The following is a 19,188-nucleotide window of genomic DNA, read 5'->3' on the forward strand; positions in this document are numbered from 1 at the left end:
TGTTTCGAGCCGTCGGTTTGGTGTATAAACAGACGGCCAATGTCCCATCAACATGCATGATATTTAGATCAAGGAAACTGATGCTGTTAGCATCGTTTTCCAAGGTAAACTGTAAATTCGTGTCCTTTGTATTCAGCCATCGATGAAAGTCTTTTAATTCAGATTGTGTGCCATCCCAAACTATACAGACATCGTCGATATACCTTAAGTAGTTTGCCAGATGTGTTACAAAAGGGTTGTTGTTAAAAACTACTTGCTCCTCAAAGTTTGCAACAAACAAATTCGCTATTGTGGGGGCGAAAACCGCCCCCATGGCCACGCCCTTCAATTGCACAAAAAAATCATTATTGAAAAGGAAATAATTTTCATACAGTGCAATTCTAGCACACTCAGTGATAAACCAGGTAGGTACTTGGTGGGGCCGTGTACGAGTCTCTAAGATGTTGTGAATCATCTCTACTGCTTCTGCCTGTTGTATATTGGTGTATAGACTTTCGATGTCCATTGTAGCCAGGATGTACAAGGCCATTTTTAAAAATGATTTCGGCAGAGTTTGCGCTGGGGACGTGAATCTCACTCAAATTATTTTTTAAAAATGAAGCGTTGCCTCCCACGCTTCATGTAAATGAGGCCCCCGGCTGGGCCAGGTTCCGTGGGCATTGCCCAATTTATAGTTTATATTTGCGGGGGCCCGCGGGGGCCATCTAGCCCACCAGGTCCCTCTAATAAGTGCCACAGGGCTGCGTTGCAGAAAGGTGGTCCGAGGCTACTCCCCTTTTTACACCTCGGTGCAAGGCAGCTCTGTGGTGCGTTTTCAGTTGGGGGATTAAGTCCTGAGGGATCCTGGGGGCCAACTAGCCTACCAGGTATCTTCACCACCACAAAGTTATGTTGCAGAGTGGTGAAAGGACCACCTCTTTGCAACGCAGCTCTGTGGTGCTTACTGAAGGTACCTGGTGGGCTTGTTGGGTCCCAGGGACCCTCAGGATTCAAGGGGGCTTAATCCCCCAACTTAAATCACGCCACGGAGCACATTTGCACACTTGTCACATCAGGCCCCACCACCTCCCTTCACCACTGCAAACGGACCCTCTGGCGCGTTGTAAGTTAGGGGATTAAGTCCCCTTGAATCCTGAGGGTCCCTTGGGTCCAACTAGCCCACCAGGTACCTCCAGTAAGCGCCACAGAGCTGTGATGCAGAGAGGTGTTAAAAGGAGAGTGGCCTTGGATCACCTCTCTGCAACGCAGCTCTGTGGCGCTTACTGGATTTACCTGGTGGGCTAGTTGACCTTCAGGGACCCTCACGATTCAAGGGAAATGAATCCCCCAACTTAAAACCCGCCAGGGGGTGCGTTTGCACAGTGGTGAAGGGAGGGGGCAGGCCTGATGTGGCGTGTGTACTTATCCAATCACTCCGCCAAAACCCAAGCACTTATAAATTCACCATGTACTCTTCTTGCAGTAATCTAATCACCCAGTCAGTACCTATGCACTGCTACAATACCCTGAGCACTACCCATGCAGTCCAGCCATCTCCTTGTGACTACCCACGTACTCCTCCAATCACCCAGCCAGTTCCATGTCCTTATCTAATCACTGCGCCAAAACACAAGCACTTATAAATTCACTGTGCCCTCTCCTTACAGTACTCTAATCATCTAGTCACTACCCATGTACTCATGCCATGACCCAGGCACTAACACATGCACTTCTACAATCCACTGAGCACTACTGATGCAGTCCAGCCATCTCATTGTCACTAGCCATGCACTCCTCCAATCACCCAGCCAGCACCATCTACTTATCCCATCACTTCGCCTAAATCGAAGCAGTTATAAAATCACCATGCACTGTCCTTGCAGCACTCTACTCATCCAGTCACTACCCATGCAATGACCCAGGCACTAACTCATGGCAAATACAGAGGAGGTCATGCTAATCACAGGGGTACCCCAACGCATAGTGTTCCCCAGTGTATGTAGGTGTTTTCACTGTAATCGAAGTGTCTTGTAGCATAGCACTGGCTCTAGGCCTGGTTAGTCAGTCAGTTACCACCAGTACTCGTCAGCAAAAAGTTGGAGGCACAGGAGGACTTTCTGCTCCTCTGTTGGTTCTTTCTGCACATATCTTGCTTCTTCCTTCACTTTTCTTCGTCTTTCTGGGTTTCTGTTGCCTCTTTCTATATTTGTCTTGCTTCTTTCTGCGCTTTTCTTACTCTTTCTTCACATGCCCTTCCTTTGTGGGCATAGTTAGGAATGAGCATTTAAAAAACCTTTGAAACCTATGTTTTTTTCAGTGAATTTCAAAGGTTTTTTAAATGATCATTTCTAACTATAACGTCTCTGAAACCTATGGTTTTTTCAGTGAATTTCAGAGACGTTATAGTTAGAAATTAGCATTTAAAAAACTGTAGAAATTCACTGAAAAACCACAGGTTTCAGGGTCGTTGTAGTTAGTTGGGCATTTCACTCGTACAAAACCACAGAAATTCGGCTGTTATAGTTAGTTCAGCTAACTATAACTCGCGCCCCCACAATGCACTGCTGATGACGTAACTTATTGCATCATTCATGACATGATCAGTGACATCACTGATGACATTTCAAATGACATCACTGATGACATCCACATGATAATCTGACGGACCTCCTCATACCCTAATATAACCTTTGATACACCCACTCTAAAATACAGACCACCATTATTGAAATCATAGACGCCTCAATACCAGTTAGTACATACCCACTCACGAATTCCTAGGTCTACACACACATCCACTCATTCACCCACACAGTCACTCCTACATGCAGTCAACCATTAAAACGACATTATCAAATGCACTCACATATCTATACAGACACTCACACCCCCCCACTCAACCGTAGAGTTACTCACACACCTAGTCAGTTATGCAAACAATCAATCACACTCCCATTTACTCACCTATACAGTTATACACACACCACCTCACGTATTGAAACCTATACTAACACATACTTACACTCTTATACAATAACTAAAGCAACTAAACACTGATCCATACAGCCACTCTCACAATCACTGTCTCACAGTCATTTATACACTCCAACACTCACATATACTGCCTTTCACATATGCAGTTACTCACACATGTACCACTGAGGCATTCATTCACTCACCAACACACCCATACACACACTCACCCACCCACCCATACAGCCCTTCACAGATGCACTCTTGAACCCATACACCCAGTGAATCATCCACTCACACATCTATGCACAGTCACACCCACCCACACAGACAATCAGGCACCCATACAGATACTCAGACGAACAATCAAACCAATATAGATCCCCATTTAGCTACTCACCAGCCCATGTAACAGCTTACTCACCAACCCATGCAACTGCTTACACACCAACTGACAAACTAAACTGTGTGAATGTCTGTATCAATCACTAACCCATGCATTCAGTAGGGCACATTTAATCACTTACTTATACAGTCAGTCACGCACCTACTAAATCATCCATCCAGACACTTATACAGCCGTTCATTCTTCAATACACCTTGGCATATATATATATATATATATATATATATATATATATATATATATATATATATATATATATATAAATAACATATTTAAACTTTCTATTTTTTATTCTATTGATATTTTCCCCGCAAAAGCTGTGCTGGCTGCAGTTGTGACAAAGTTCCATTACTGCGCAGCCTTTCACCAAGTTTGAAAGTGGTGCATCCTTCCACGACAGGACTGCCGTGTTATTTAATATTCACCAAAGGACCAAGCATTTTGAAGGAAGCACTCACAGCCGATGCGAACCGAGGTTCATAAACAAAGAATCCACCAGCAATGATATTTCCAGGCTTTTATTGTCGATGATTTCAGTGCTGCGACGCGTTTCGCGGCTCCAGCCACTTCATCCGGCAGCTGGAAAATGTGGCATGGATTTCCATAGGTGCGCCTTTCGTTTATTTACTTTCGTGCACCTCGTGCATTCTGGGATTTAATGTCCTTTTGGAAGAGTTAATATCACCCTAAGTGGGTCCCATGCCACATCTTTATATTTCATCACCATGGAAGGATGCACCACTTTAAAACTTTGTGAAGGGCTGCGCAGTAATGGAACTTTGTCACAACTGCGGCCAGCACAGCTTTTGCAGGGAAAATATCAACTGGCTGATACGAAGGGGCCTACTGAAGGTACATTCTATAAACATGGTGATGAAATATAAAGATGTGGCATGGGACCCACTTAGGGTGATATTAACTCTTCCAAAAGGACATTAAAACCCAGAATGCACGAGGTGCACAAAAGTAAATAAATGAAAGGCGCACCTATGGAAATCCATGCCACATTTTCCAGCTGCCAGATGAAGAGGCTGGAGCCTCGAAACGCGTCGCAGCACTGAAATCATCGACAATAAAAGCCTGGAAATATCATTGCTGGTTGATTCTTTGTTTATGAACCTCGGTTCGCATCGGCTGTGAGTGCTTCCTTCAAAATGCTTGGGCCTTTGGTGAAATATATATATACACACTCTCCAAGGTTTGCCCACCTGTCAAAGATGCACTCCACATCCGTAAGCTGCAAGCCTTTATTACGGTGAAAACAGGACCAGCATGCCGATCGGCAATTACAGCGTGATCGTCGTTGTACGCCTGACGCGTTTCTGTGCTCCTTGCACTTCTTCAGAGGCGCAACGGTTCGGTGAGCGATGCTGACACACCTCCCGCACTTAAAAATGAACGCCCTCCAATGGGCTGCTCAGATGAGCCCGCATAAAGGACCCTGAGGACCCAGAATTCCAGAGGGGCCTGTGAACTAATCAGGTTATGGCTTATTGAAGCAGCCTATCCGAAGGCAGTTTAGGCAATAAATGTAGTGTGGCCCAAACGCTGTTTTAATCTGTGGGACTGAGCCTATGAGGAAGGAGGTTTCCGAAATGCGTCAGGCTGCTCAGAAATCCCAGTTCTGGGATTGGCAAACAGTTCACCAAGTTTGGGATCTACGCATATTAGAAATGATATATGCCCGTGTCCAAATCGATATCGCCAGTCGATCTGACCGCTTGTTTGAGGGCTTCGAGGAGATAGGTGAGGGGGCCAGATTTATTCAAGACACAATTGAGAATATGCTTGAAGTTGTGGTTAATGCACAAATGAGGGTTCTGACTTTGACATTGAAAAAAGGACAAACAGTACTGTCTATTCAGGATTAAAGTGTATTTTACCTGTTATGGAGGGTGGGCCATTTGGAGCGGGTAGTACCCCTAACTGGTTTCCAGTTGGGAAGAGAACCAGTAATGAAGTTGGGCAAAAGGGAGTGGCGCGGAACAGACACAGGACATACCATGTCGTTGCGCAAAGGGGTCGAAGACTCCTTCAACAAATCAAAAATAGAGGAATCAAGGGAAAAAGCACCAGGATCAGTGCTATAGCTATTGTTGCTGAATTAGGAGGAACCAAGCCCATTGTCAACCCCATCTAATCAAACTCCTCGATTTGTGCCTATTAGGTGGGTAGCGAGCATGGTGTCTTTGACATCTTGGTCTGTTCCAGAGCAGCTTAACTCTCATAGACCACCAGGAACAAAACAAATGCTTAGGGAAGTAAACTGTATTGGTGGAGGGTGGGGCATTTGGAGCGGGTAGTACCCCTAACTGGTTTCCAGTTGGGAAGAGAACCAGTAATGAAGTTGGGCAAAAGGGAGTGGCGCGGAACAGACACAGGACATACCATGTCGTTGCGCAAAGGGGTCGAAGACTCCTTCAACAAATCAAATATAGAGGAATCAAGGGAAAAAGCACCAGGATCAGTGTTATAGCTATTGTTGCTGAATTAGGAGGAACCAAGCCCATTGTCAACCCCATCTAATCAAACTCCTCGATTTGTGCCTATTAGGTGGGTAGCGAGCATGGTGTCTTTGACATCTTGGTCTGTTCCAGAGCAGCTTATCTCTCATAGACCACCAGGAACAAAACAAATGCTTAGGGAAGTAAACTGTATTGATGGCCAAACTGTATTGATGGCCAAACTCTTATTGTGAAAAAAGAAATACAAAATCTCTCCGCACCTCCCGGCCTGCTTTTTTCCCTTTTGTTTTTTGGGGGTGGGGGGGGATTAAAAGGAACACTGTGTCGATGCTGGAGGAGTGTGAGTTAGTGCAACAAAGTAACTGGCTAAAGGGTGGAAAGAAAATTGCCACCTTGTCACACGGAGGATGCAGGGACCACAATGTAGCTGAATGGGGAAAAGAGTTGAGTCAACACACATGCTCCTGTAAATACAGTCTCTGAAGACCTAAAAAGCAGTCGACTGACTGCGCTTCTGGCGGAGCTCGCAGTATACAGCTGGAGAGTACAGAAAAATCAAAAGATGTGGCTGGGGATTGAGCACGGCTGAGCCCACGGCTGAAGGTCCATAAGTCAGGGCAGACGTATAGAAAGCAAGCATGTGTCACATTATTTTATGATGACCTATTTTAATTACCTTTTTTTTATTTAAAAGTTAACGTACATTTTGTTTAATCAAAAAAAATGAAATTAATTGAAGTTAATTTTGTACATAACTGTTTGAAATGTTAACCATAGTAAAAAAACATTTTACTTTAGGTGGGATTTATTTTTTAATTGTAATTTAATATGTTTAAATTAATTAAGTATCTAGTTCAAAATTAAGTTAATAGTGTAAAGCAGATGTCTCCAACCCGTCACTCACAAACACCTTCAGAGTAGCTCGCAGCCTTGAGTTAATTTTTAAATAAACAAAGAGTCACATTTTCCTTTTCAAGTGAAGAGAAGGCTGTGTTTATTTTACATTATTTTCAACCATCTGAAAATAGCAGGGCCTTATAATGAGCAGTGCTCATTCCGATTTATGGCCCAGGGTGAGGAACTGAAGCACTGAGGTGTTTACATTTTAAATAAAAGTCCTAGTCCGCTCAGGCTCTCATTTACCCACAACACATATATCTGAATTATACGCACACATAATTCTACATACCCAAATACCACACGCTCACTAACACATCTGGCAGCACTGCCATAGTGCCCCTAGTCAAAGTATCTGAAAGAAACAAGTAGTGATAGATTCCTTACCTTGGAAGTAACCCCAGGCGTCAGACTGGATCCGGAATGTTTTCGTCAGCAGTACCCCTGAGAATCAGTAGGTGGCGTCGTTCGGCTCCGTGTCCGTCATTGGCATTGTGGTCACCAAGATGACTGTACGCCAGTTCTTTCTTTTTCCGTGCCAGCAAGTGCAGATCCGGAGAGAGCGACTCCTGGTGCCGTAGGGATGCCCGGTTTCAAGTCCTGCAGGGACTGTCATTGCATGATGTCGGTGATTGACCCGCAAAACCTGTGTCTTTACTGCTTGGGGCACGACCACGACCCCAAGTCGTGCCCCGACTGCCGGGCCATGGCGCCGAAGACTTTGCAGGAGCGGCCGCGTAAGTTGCTTGAAGTCCAGCAGTCAACACCGCGCCATTCAAGGTCCTGTGGGAGGTCGAGGGACCGGTCGCGGAGCCATCACCATCGTTCATCGGGATCAAAGTCTTCGCACTCTGGGTCAGGTAAGGCGAAGCATCACAAGAATTTGAAGAAGCGCCATTGCTCTCCGACTTCACCTCGCCCGTCCCGTGACATGGCCGAGGGTGTGGGTGCTGCCACCCCCGCGACTCCGGCGGAGCCTACGCACTAGCTGTCGGCCTACCCGCCCTTCCTGGGTCCGTCGGCGACTCCGGGCCAGCTGCAGGGCTTTTTGTAAGCCATGGCCCATCTCTTTTGGCCCTCTGGCCCCGCAGGCGCACCGTCGGGCGCCGAGGGCCTGACTTGGGGCCTTCGCTCTTCACTGTTGGCAGCTCCGGCATCGCTGTTGACTCCTGCCCCGGCATCGCAGGGCCCCCAAGGATCCAGGCATGGATCCCAGTCGACGCCGGTTGACCTTGTGACACCTCCACCGATGTCGACCCCACTGGCACCACCTCTGACGTTGCCCGTGCCTCCGAACTATGTCCTCCCTGGTTTCAGCCCTGATGTGGCCACGGCGCTGGAGCGGCGTCTCTCAACGCCGATTCTGACGCCGATGAGGCCTTTCTACCCCTATGTCTATCCTCCTTATTTCCGGCCTGTTCATCAGCCTTCGGAGGAAGGGAATGAATGGGAGGGTTCTTAGGACCCTCTCACAGCTCGGAGTGAGTTTGACCCGGACTGGGCAGAGGAATTGGGGGATGCCAGTGGTCAGGACACCTCTCCTGACTTTGGCATGCTAACTCCTCCTACCGTGGCTATGGAGGAGGGTGCGAGTTACACAATGGTGTTGCGTAGGGCAGCCAAGGCTCTCCACCTTGAACTCTCTACAGTGGCCGTCTGGACTAACCTCCTGACAGAAGTGCTTCAGCCGTCAGCTACCACTGCTGCCCTTTAATGATGCACTTTCAGACGTTCTTTTGGGCACCTGGTCCAGGTCCAAACCAAGGGCTCCTGTGGATAGTAACGTGGCCAGACGCCTTCGCCTGGCCCCGGGCGACCCCATTTTCCTTTCCTAAGACCCCACCCATGAGAGCAGTTGTCCAAGCCTCTGCGTCCCCACATTCCCTTCCGCTCCCCCGGACAGGGAATTCAATAAACTGGAACAGTTTGGTAAGAAGAATTTTTCTTCCGCCAGTTCAGGGCTGCGGTCTGTGAACACTGCATGTCTCTTGGGCCTTTATTCCCACTCTGTGTGGGATACGGTGGCGCAAGTGCTGCCTCAGTGTCCGGAGGACGCCCGGGCAGTGCTCTCTCAAGCTATTGCTGAAGGGAGATATGCAGCAAAGTTTCGATGTGGCCTTGACACCACCGACTCGCTGGACAGGGCGATTTCAACGACAGTAGCGCTCCGTCACCACTCCTGGCTGAGGACCACTGGTTTCTCTGGGGATGTCCAGAACACCCTGATGGACATGCCTTTTGATGGCATTCGCCTTTTTGGCAACAAGGCAGACCGTGCGTTGGAGTGCTTTAAGGACTCTCGGGCTACGGCCAAGTCCTTGGGCCTTTCCACCACGTGCCCTCCTCCACCTTCTGCTTTTCGCTCCTTTTGTGGCCACGGAAAGGGCGCCCCAACACGTTCGCTTCAGAGCCACAAGCCTGCGCAGCAACAATTTCAGAGCTGCTGTGGACATGGAACCCGCTGAGGCGGGTCAGGAGGCCAGCAGGCGGGTCAGTCCACCTCCACCCCGGTCACCACTGCCTCCAAACCTTCCTAGTCTGGTCTTTCAGGCCCATCAAAGGCCAGTGGTTGGCAGGAATCACCACCCCCACCCCCTAGAGTGCACCATCACTTCGGACAGGTGGGTATTACAAATTGTCCGAAGGGGCTACTCCCTCCCCTTCGAGACTACCCCTCCAGCCATGCCACCCCAGTACCACTGCATGTCGGGGGATCACTTTGCACTTCTTCAACAGGAAGTCGCTGCCCTCTTGGCCAAGGGGGCCATTGAGCGCGTTCCTGCGCCAGAAGTATGATGTGGTGGTTATTCCCACTACTTTCTGGTGCCCAAGAAGGACAAGAGCCTGCGTCCAATCTTGGACCTCAAGGACGTCAATCGCTTCCTCCGGAAGGAAAAGTTCAAGAGGTCTCGTCTGCCCTCGACCCTGGAGACTGGATGGTAGCCTTGGACCTGCAGGACGCATATTTCCACATTCCCGCCCTGCCGGCCCACCTGCGTTACCTGCGGTTTACGGTAGGTCACGAGCACTTTCAGTTTACTTTGCTCCCCTTTGGCCTTACCAGCTCTCCTCTGGTGTTCACGAAAGTGATGGCAGTGGTCGCAGCTCATCTGCGCAGATTGGGGGTTCCAGTCTTCCCCCTATCTGGACGACTGGCTGTTGAAGGAGGGCTTACCCCTAGACAGTCGTCTTCCACCTCCAGACTACGGCCGACCCCCTGCATTTGCTGGGGTTCTCCATCAATGTGCCGAAGTTGCACCTAATTCCCTCTCAGAAGCTCCTCTTCATTGGAGCGGTTCTGGAGATGACGCACTTTCGGGCCTATCCTCCCTAACGGCGAGTCCAGGATATTTAGGCTATGATTCCGATCTTTCAGCCTCTATCCTGGGTTTCGGTCAGGATGACCCTGAGGCTGCTGGGCCTCATGCCAGATGGCATATGCAGGCTCTGCAGTGGGACATTAAGTTCCAGTGGGTGCAGCATCACGGGAACCTGTCTGATTACGTCCAGATCTCGGAGGGCACTGCACAATGGCTGTAGTGGTGGCTCACAAACTGGCATTGGGTCAATGAAAGATCCCTCTCCCTTCCCCAACCGGAGCACAGAGTGGTGATGGATGCGTCCCTCCTGGGATTGGGCGGGCGTGGCATATGGGAGAGTCGGCGATCAGAGGCCTCTGGTCTCCGGCGGAGTCCAGGCTCCATATCAACCTTCTGGAGCTTCAGGCGATCTGACTTGCACTGAAAGCATTCCTTCCCTCTATCAAGGGGAGAGTAGTGCAGGTGTTCACAGACAACACCACCCCCATGTGTTACTGCAACAAACCGGGCGGGTGGGGTCGTGGACGCTATGTCAGGAGGTTCTGCGCCTCTGGACATGGCTGGAACATCCAGGCATTTCCCTGGTGGCATGTGGCAGGTTCTCTGAATACCAGGGTGGACAAATGCAGCCGCAGGTGCATGATGGATCACAAATGGCTTCTTCACTCTGACGTGGCGCAAGGTCTCTTTCGACAGTGGGGAGAGCTTTATTTAGGTCTATTCGCCACCGAAGAGAACACACAATGTCCGCAGTTCTGCGCTTTGGAACTTCCAAGGCGGCACTCGCTAGGCGACGCTTTTAGTCGCGAGTGGAGTTGCGGTCTCTTTGTGTGGAGATTTATTGGCGGCAGTTGATTCCTTTCGACTTGCCTCCTGAAGTCTGTGATGTCATTCTTGCAGCCAGGCGTCCCTCCACTAAGTTGGTGTATGCCTGCAGGTGGAACAAATTTGTGGCATGGTGCACAGCAAAGGCTGTGGATCCCTTTACTGCCCCTCTTTTAGAAGTCCAACTGTTCCTCCTTTCTTTGGCCCAGCAGAGCAACCTTGCTTAATCACATACATTGTTTTTGGGCAATCAAGCAAATTCACCTGTTATTCTTTGTATCTTATGCATTTGAAAATAAATTACTACATCCATTTACTCACTGATATCACATGTTCTCTTAACTTCCAATCCAACTGCTCTGTGCCCACTGATTCCAATTCCTTAGTGTGTGCAAAAAGTTTGAGAGCGCCAAAGAAACTGCGGGTGGCATCATGGAACCTTGTGCCTACTAACAAACAACTAAGGGTGTAAATATTCTATTCCAAAATCTATCAGACTTGTAATGAATTGTGTATAAATGCATTTTTCACTGAACATATTGAAAAACATTTCAAGATGTCTGTTTTTTTTCAAATATATTTTATCTTGACTTGATGAATGTGCTGTTGTAAGTTGCATTTCAGATATATTTAAGTTGTATTGATCTTATCATTTGTAATGCATTATTCTTTTTATTATTTATTTTTAAACAGAACCACCTCAGTGTTTTTTCAGTAGCAAACCCACTGGCTTCGAGTATAACCTCTAGTATAACTTCCAGTCTGGCATCCAGTATTGGCTCAGACAGTTCATCCCCTACAGCGCTTTCAAGTGTTAATGCCAAAGCTCTTTCATTTTATCCTTGTAGTAATACTGTTGAATCTGTAGCAGGTAAGCCTAAATATCTTTGTTTTTTCTTTATACAATAATTACCTTTGTCAGCATTTCTCAGTTATTCATAATATCACAGATGTGTTTTCCTGTGCATCTATAACTATTATGTTTGTGTCCAGTGTGGAATACAGTCTGTGGTAAGTTGAGTATTTGGCGATTGGACGCATGAAGTATTTCGAGGGCCTGTGATATGTGATCACGTAAATAGACTTCTAGAAGTTATCTTGATATAGTGTTCTTGTACTTTGCAGCAGAGAAACCTTGACTTCTAGATAGAAGATTCCTAACTGCAGGAAAATTTGACATAGGGTATGAACAGCAAAGAAGGCACTTTTTGTAACATATTAATGCTTGATCAGTCTGAGGTTTCTAAATTCTCTTGATGGCGTTGATGATACACTTAGTTCCTGGGGTCGGGATTTTCGGGGTTAGATCTTCCAATCTCTGCATGTCGAGATCTCAGCTTGGAAGAGTTCAGTTCACGGCCTTTGTGCAGCAACTGTTGGTTCATATTTCAGGGGCTGTAGTGTAGTCCCGAGTTGTCAAGCTCCTTGTATTTTCCAAATGTAGGATGATCTGAATGTCCGGTCTTGCAGTGCACCTCCCTTTATGCCAAAAGGAGGTGATGTGAATGAAGATGGCAATATGATGCTGGATCTGTCAGAAAGGCCAGAGGAGATCCAGTCATGGATGCTTCCCTTGATGCCAGGTTCCTGTGGACCTTGTTGAATGAAGCAGTTAGGTCAAGTAGAAGTGTGGCAGTTGTATTTCTGTCCACTCTTCAGTTCTTGGTGAGCAAAATAATGATGGATTAAACCCAGATCTATGACTGGGGGTGAATGTTTTGCCATTGTGCAACATTCTGTACATCATCTTGTGTGGTTTGCTGTTCACCCTATGTGGGAAGGGTATGCCCAGACGTGGGTCCCGTGCTCACTAAGCCACTGGAGTCAAGCTATCCTGGCTGAAGACGGCTGATAGCCAGAAACCGGTCCTAGGATGCTTGATTCCGGTCCAGGGAAGACATGGCTTGGCAGTTCGGTCTGGACTGTTCCCATGAGGCACAGGGTCAAGACTGATTTGCATAAGGCCATGTCTGAACTGGGGTGGCTTGGTGAGCAAAATAACGATGAAGTAAACCCAGATCTGTGACTAGGGGTGAATGTTTTGCCATTGTGCAACATTCCGTCCATCATCTTGTGTGTTTTGCTGTTCACCCTATGTGGGAAGGGTATGCCCAGACGTGGGTCCCCTGCTCACTAAGCCACTGGAGTCAAGCTATCCTGGGTGAAGACAGCTGATAGCCAGAAACCGGTCCTAGGATGCTTGATTCCCGTCCAGGGAAGACATGGCTTGGCAGTTCGATCTGGACTGTTCCCATGGGGCACAGGGTCAAGACTGATTTGCATATGGCCATGTCTGAACTGGGGTGGCTTGGTGAGCAAAATAACGATGGATTAAACCCAGATCTGTGACTGGCGGTGAATGCTTTGCCATTGTGCAACATCCGTCCATCATCTTGTGTGTTTTGCTGTGCTGAGAGGTAAAGCCTGCCTCTCGCATTTTAAAGACATGACCATATATGCAATGAACTGATTTCTGGGCTGAATCATGCTAAGTGGGTGAAGTGTACCTAGCACAATGGCATAACTGGTGGGCTTTTAAAGACATTCATACAGTGGATCAGCACATATTTTGGATATTGAGTTAGAGACTTACTACTGGGAGGACTTGTTTTGTAATAACTTTAGAACGACCAAAAGCAAAAACCGATTTTTACTATTGCTTCTCAATTTATGGTTTAATTATTTTTAATTTTATCAGCATAAGGAACAAAATAATACCACAACAGCCTCTCAAGGCCCGTTCTCTTCCGGGACACTATGCAGTGAATTGTTTATTAACCCCGCCCCCCTCACCACCCCAGACATGGTAGACATGAAAACAATCTATCTGTCTTAGGGGGAGTTATATCGCAGTGTAGCCCCTAAGTGGTGGGTGTGAGAGCCTCAGATAATCAGAGATTTTGTAGGTATTTGAAGCATGTGAGTTCACAAAATTCTGTTGTCAACAGTGTTAATTCCCAGTTTAGAAGAACCAACAACCCGGATGTTTCTAGAATTGTCAATAGTAGTAACAATTGTGCCAAGACTAGAGTGAAAATACAACCTGGCACCACAGGACTCTACATGTTAGTTGACATATTTGACTGCATTCAGTGTTTAACCTGGTTAGAAATCGTGCCCACCACCCTGCTTTCACAGCAAGAGTGCCCCCTGAGGAGTGTTATAATGGAGTTTGTGCATGCAGCAGGAACGTATGTACTACTTGAGTGCATATGCTACAAGCTACTGCCTTGACATGTCTTTTGACTGGGTACAGTATAGACTAATGTGAACAAATCAGTGCCTTCACTGAAGTCGGCATCTTTTAAAGCGTCTGGCAAATTACCCTCAAATTGCTATAAATAAAGTGCACCTGATTTAAGCATCAATGGCAGATCAGACAGATAGCACTGTAGGATGTCAGTGCTCGATCAGTCACTGGATTTAGAGAGTGCAAGCGTCTGTCCTAAGATTATATTTTGTGGAAGGATGATGTGATATGCATGAGAACTACAATTTCTATAAACGTCATAATAAAATTGAGAGGGCAAATGCTCCCAAATGTGCTACTTCAAATATAATAACGAGAACAAACACAAATTACATCCAGTGTACCAATGAACACTTACCTTCTTTTTTCTTACAGCGATAGCCCAGAGAAGTTAGGGACATAGCTGCCCAAGTAAAGCACAGTATGGGGGCCTGCCGCATGAGGTTAGGTTTTCACAATGAGAAAAAAACAGTCATTTTACTACAGCATCCTGGTCAGATAAGGAAAAAGCTTCTTTCCAGAACTAGGTATTGTGGATACGCTGACAGATGTTTATAGTATTCTCCTTTCAGGAAGCCAAAACAATTTCACATATATGACGTGCTGTATATTTCATGCCTGCGACTTCCAGTTATCAATGAATGTGTGCATCCTTCTACTAATGCATCCGGACACCCCAGAAATACCTGTTTTACACCACAGAGCAATACCACCATAAGTCCAGAGTCTTGACATTCATCAAAAAGTTGGCACCAGGTTGTTCACCAGATGCCAGAAGTGGCTTCCCATCTCTAAAGAGCAGATAGTCAATTTTTTGATAAGAGGAAGGCTAAAGAAAGCATGCTCCAAGGCAATTGACCCAACAGCATCCTCGCCACAAAACATAGAGTTTACAGACTGCCAAAATGTCACATTTACATTAATTGGACTATTCTGCTGTTTCCATATTACACACTTAAAGACTGAGGGGCCTGCAGCTGAAAATTATGCTGATGTTTCATTGAAAGCTAAGAGTTTCACCAAGGGTACACCTTCTTTGACAAAAAAAAGCATGGGAAAGGGTGGAGCAACACGTGATTTTGAAAGAAAAATCAGGGGAAAGAAGCAGAAAAGCTAAAACGCCAAAGACTGATGAGAGAAGGAAACTTAACAGAAAACCTAAGCAGGACAAGAAAGAGAAATTGGGAAGTACAGAGGACGAAGTTGTAGGCATGAAGGAGGAGTCTAGCAACACAGCAAGAAAGGGGAAAGGGCCTCAATCAGGGTGGAAACATGAGACACTGAGTAAAATGTATTCTCCACCATTAGATATTGTATAGTTTCAGGTGCCGTTTAAATATTTCCTCATGTGAAGCTGAGAATTCTCTAGAAAAAAAAAGAAAAATGTAATGTCTTTAAGCAAAAGTTATATTCTTTTCTACTGTCAATTGAGCTTACCTTACTCATTTATTAATTAGCTGCTATAACATCTTGAACATACATAACTTACAAAAGGACATTAATACTACTTTGTGCAGTAGGTGACAGGGTGTTTGCCAAAGGTAAAATGAGTGGTTGAAGTATGAAGCATGGGCACTATTATGTAACCATTGCCCTCCCTGCCATTACTGGTTCCTCTCTGTAACATCTGTAACATGTGTTAGTGCATGGACATACTGCCCTTCTAAGGTAAGCTAAGTTGATATCTTAGCTGCAGCTTTGTTTCTGGGGATTAATCCTGTGCTTTCTGTGCAAGTGTAGACTTTCAAATGAAACCACAATTACTACTTTCTTTTAAGCTTGTGGATGATGTAATCCGAGGAAAATCTTTGAGAACTGCTCACACTTAGTGTTTATACATTGCCTGTTTCTGAACAATTGTTACAGAATGTGTACTGTGCCAGCTTTTCCTCAAGGACAAGGAAAGAAGATGACTATTAGGGTAATTTATTAAGTCTGAGAAATTGAAAAAATGGCAAGAATGTGCTTCAGAAACTACCCTCTTATCAAAGAAATCCAGGCCCCAAGTACTACGATTGAAGAGCCACAGACAAATCCACAGCAGAGGACACAATGCCCAGAGCCCCCATTCAAGTGCCCTGACTATTCCTCAAAGTACTTTTGGGGTATGGAGAGCTTTCTCTTCCCCTTGCATTGCTTTTGGGGAATATGTCATGGGTTTGAAGCCGTCATACTTGGTGTTCAGCGCCAGCCTCACTGGGTTTGATATACTCAAAGCTACTCTTGATGCAGGACCTAAAGACCAAGCTAATGCCTCCCTAAACATACTGACTGAAGATCTAGGATTCCTCTTTGTGCTGCAGCTGGAATCCTAGATTGTGCTTGGATCTGCTTTTGCTAGATCACTTTTGGAACATCCTGCTCAGGAATCCAGTTTCAGTGCGAGAGATTCCCATTATGACATATATCTAGGGACCAGGATTCCGCATAACTACATACATCTAGGGTCCAGGATTCATCACCCACGTGCCCACAACCTATGGCTAAGTTAGACTTGTGATGGAGACAGTTATACACCTGCAAACCTTGTACCCTGTCTTGGCTCTCTCTGCGTCCCTGGAAAAAAGAAGGAACCTTGAGGGCACAAGGATGGTAAGATTGCAGGGATTAAACCCTTCAAACTAATGGCAATCCTTATTAAGATGGAAGGGTAGATTGTTCTCTATCACGGCTATAATGAAAGCCTTAGGTTTAGCAGACACAGATGTCATTCCTATGTGCTATGACAGGCACGCTGCAACAAAGGTTGGATGAAGTTAACTGGTTTCTGACTGGAACTGTGGGCACAGTGTAAAACATGCCCTTCAGCACCAAAGAATTGATCAGCAAAGCGGTCCAGTCCATTAAGACTGACACATAACACGGTGAAGGCAATGGTAGCACTGTCATTGAAGTGTCGGTCTTTCTTTGAGGATTGTGAGGCAGGTTCAAACAATTGCAGAGGTTTTCACTTCACATTTTCATCAGTGGCCTTTCTCTGCTCCACCCATCTTATCGATATCAATTCCCCAAGAGGGCAAACATGGCTTCAGTCCAAGGCAATACTTTAGGGAGAGGGTGATTATAACCTATGGGCCTGTACAAAAACAAGTGTGATGGGTCTAAGGATGAAGCACTGTCCCTGCTTGCCCGAGAAAGGGCTTTTCCCAGGGGGCCTCAGTATGGGAAGCAATCACTTTGAAGAAGTGAGTGATGGACATAGAGGTGTCTGGAGCACTCACAAATTTAAAAAAATTACCCCCTCAAGAAGGTATTGAGAAACTGCTTAAGCGACTAGAGGCAGCGGTCATGGACTTCTTAGTAGGATTCCAATAGAATTTGTATCTGGACACAAAAAATACAGACCAACCACTTGAGATATGCTTGCAGAAGAAGAGCAAAAGCCCCTGCCCTATCATAATCTTGTACTTCATCAATAAGTTTGTCTTGAAGAAGCTCTTCAGGGTGATTTATATCATCACAGGACCTCGACGATGACTACTTTGACATTCACCAATCCTCATAAGTATCAAAGCTTTCTCAAGTTCACTGTGGGCTGAGAGCACTGACCATTTGGCGTTCATCTGTTATGAGTGCGGTCATCACCCAGGATGCTCATAAAATGTCAGGCACCCTTTGTGGCTCATCATGATGGTTGGTAGTAAACGTGCATTGAAAAGTGAAGGCGGAGTTCCCTCTCAAGGACCTGCCTCTTGACTATTCCAAGGGCTGGGTTTGTCTGTCAATTTTGGGAAATCCCTCCTCAAACCTTCTCAGGACAATCTCTCCTCATGCACCCTGGAATTCCAGGTACTTCAGAAAGTAACCAGAGGAATAGTGCCTGCAGCCCTGATGGCTTCCGCTAATGTGACTGCTAGATAGGATCCGCTGACAAAATGAAAAGGCAGCCTTGGGCTAATCGATCCATTGTCCACATCGAACACCAGCACATCTTTGCGCCTTTTTTATTCCGAGGTCATGGTAATTGCTGATGCTTCCTTGAACGGTGGGTAAAGACCACTGATCTTGCCCTCGACCAGGGGTCTTTGTTCCTAGACCGAATTAATTCTATATATTAACATAAAGTCAGTATGAGCATTCCATGTATAATTCACAGGGAGTACAATCTGGATGATAACAGACAGTACCATGACAGTGTTCCACATTCTGAAGCAAGGTCTCTGTCTCCGTCCAGAGAAGCATAAGACATCAGGACAGAACATATCTCTGATTGCATAACATTCTCTGGATTAAAGAACGATACAGTGGATGACTTCAGCAGGTCCAAGGTCTAAGTTTCATGATCCGGAGCCAATTCACACAGTGGTTCATGACCAATTTGACAAGTGCAACATCCCAACACTAGGGCTTTTCACAACAGGGAGAAATAACACATGTCCTCCATTTGCTCCAAGGTTTCAGTAACAAGGGTTGATTGGGGGCATCTGCTCAGCAGATTGGGAAGGAGAGCTCCTAAAGGGTTTCCACCGATTCCGTTGCGCCGATGGCTGATATAGAAATTGCTGGAGTGCAGTTACCAGATGATGCTGATGACCCCAAATTCTGTGAGGCAATAAGTTCCCCCGACTTGTTCTGCTTTTCGATGCCTCTTCATTTCAGTTACCAGGAGCTAGGCATTTGCTAATCAGGGACACAAGAATGATTCTGCAGGTTTACCCACTTTCTCTCTATCATTTTCTATGGCACCTGGAGTTTGGACATCTGTCCCTGACTGCTGGGCAACTCACAGACTAACTTTAGTAATGCTACTTATAATCACAAATGATAGGCTGTTTCTCTGCTTGAATACAGGCCCACATTTCACGTTGCGCGAACCACATGAACTGGTGCTCTGTACTACAATATGTATCCAGAAGAGTGCTTATGACAGTAATATCTAACATGTAAAACATAGCTTTTTGAAGTGTCTGCTACTTATGTTCCCACTGCTGTGATTATGGTTTTGCAGGTTCAGTTGGAAAACGCAATCTCCCCTGTGCCCAATCATGGTTGCATATTATAGCGGGTGTGGCCATCCTGCACCAGCCTGCCATGTGCCCAGCGTCACAGCGCTTGACCTTCGGCCAGATCCTG

The 19,188-nt window shown here is 46.2% G+C and overlaps 1 protein-coding gene across 1 annotated transcript in view; it reads left to right on the forward strand.

Moving 5' to 3' along the window:
- Positions 1 to 19,188, forward strand: part of UNKL (unk like zinc finger) — a 370,451-nt gene that overhangs the window by 275,006 nt on the left and 76,257 nt on the right. The window contains exon 10 of the mRNA XM_086940574.1: positions 11,559 to 11,736. Within this exon, the coding sequence (XP_086796700.1) occupies positions 11,559 to 11,736 (178 nt within the window). The remainder of the gene's footprint in view (positions 1 to 11,558; positions 11,737 to 19,188) is intronic.

The sequence above is a fragment of the Lissotriton vulgaris genome, chromosome 10, assembly GCF_964263255.1.
Source record: "Lissotriton vulgaris chromosome 10, aLisVul1.2, whole genome shotgun sequence".
Taxonomy (NCBI): domain Eukaryota; kingdom Metazoa; phylum Chordata; class Amphibia; order Caudata; family Salamandridae; genus Lissotriton; species Lissotriton vulgaris.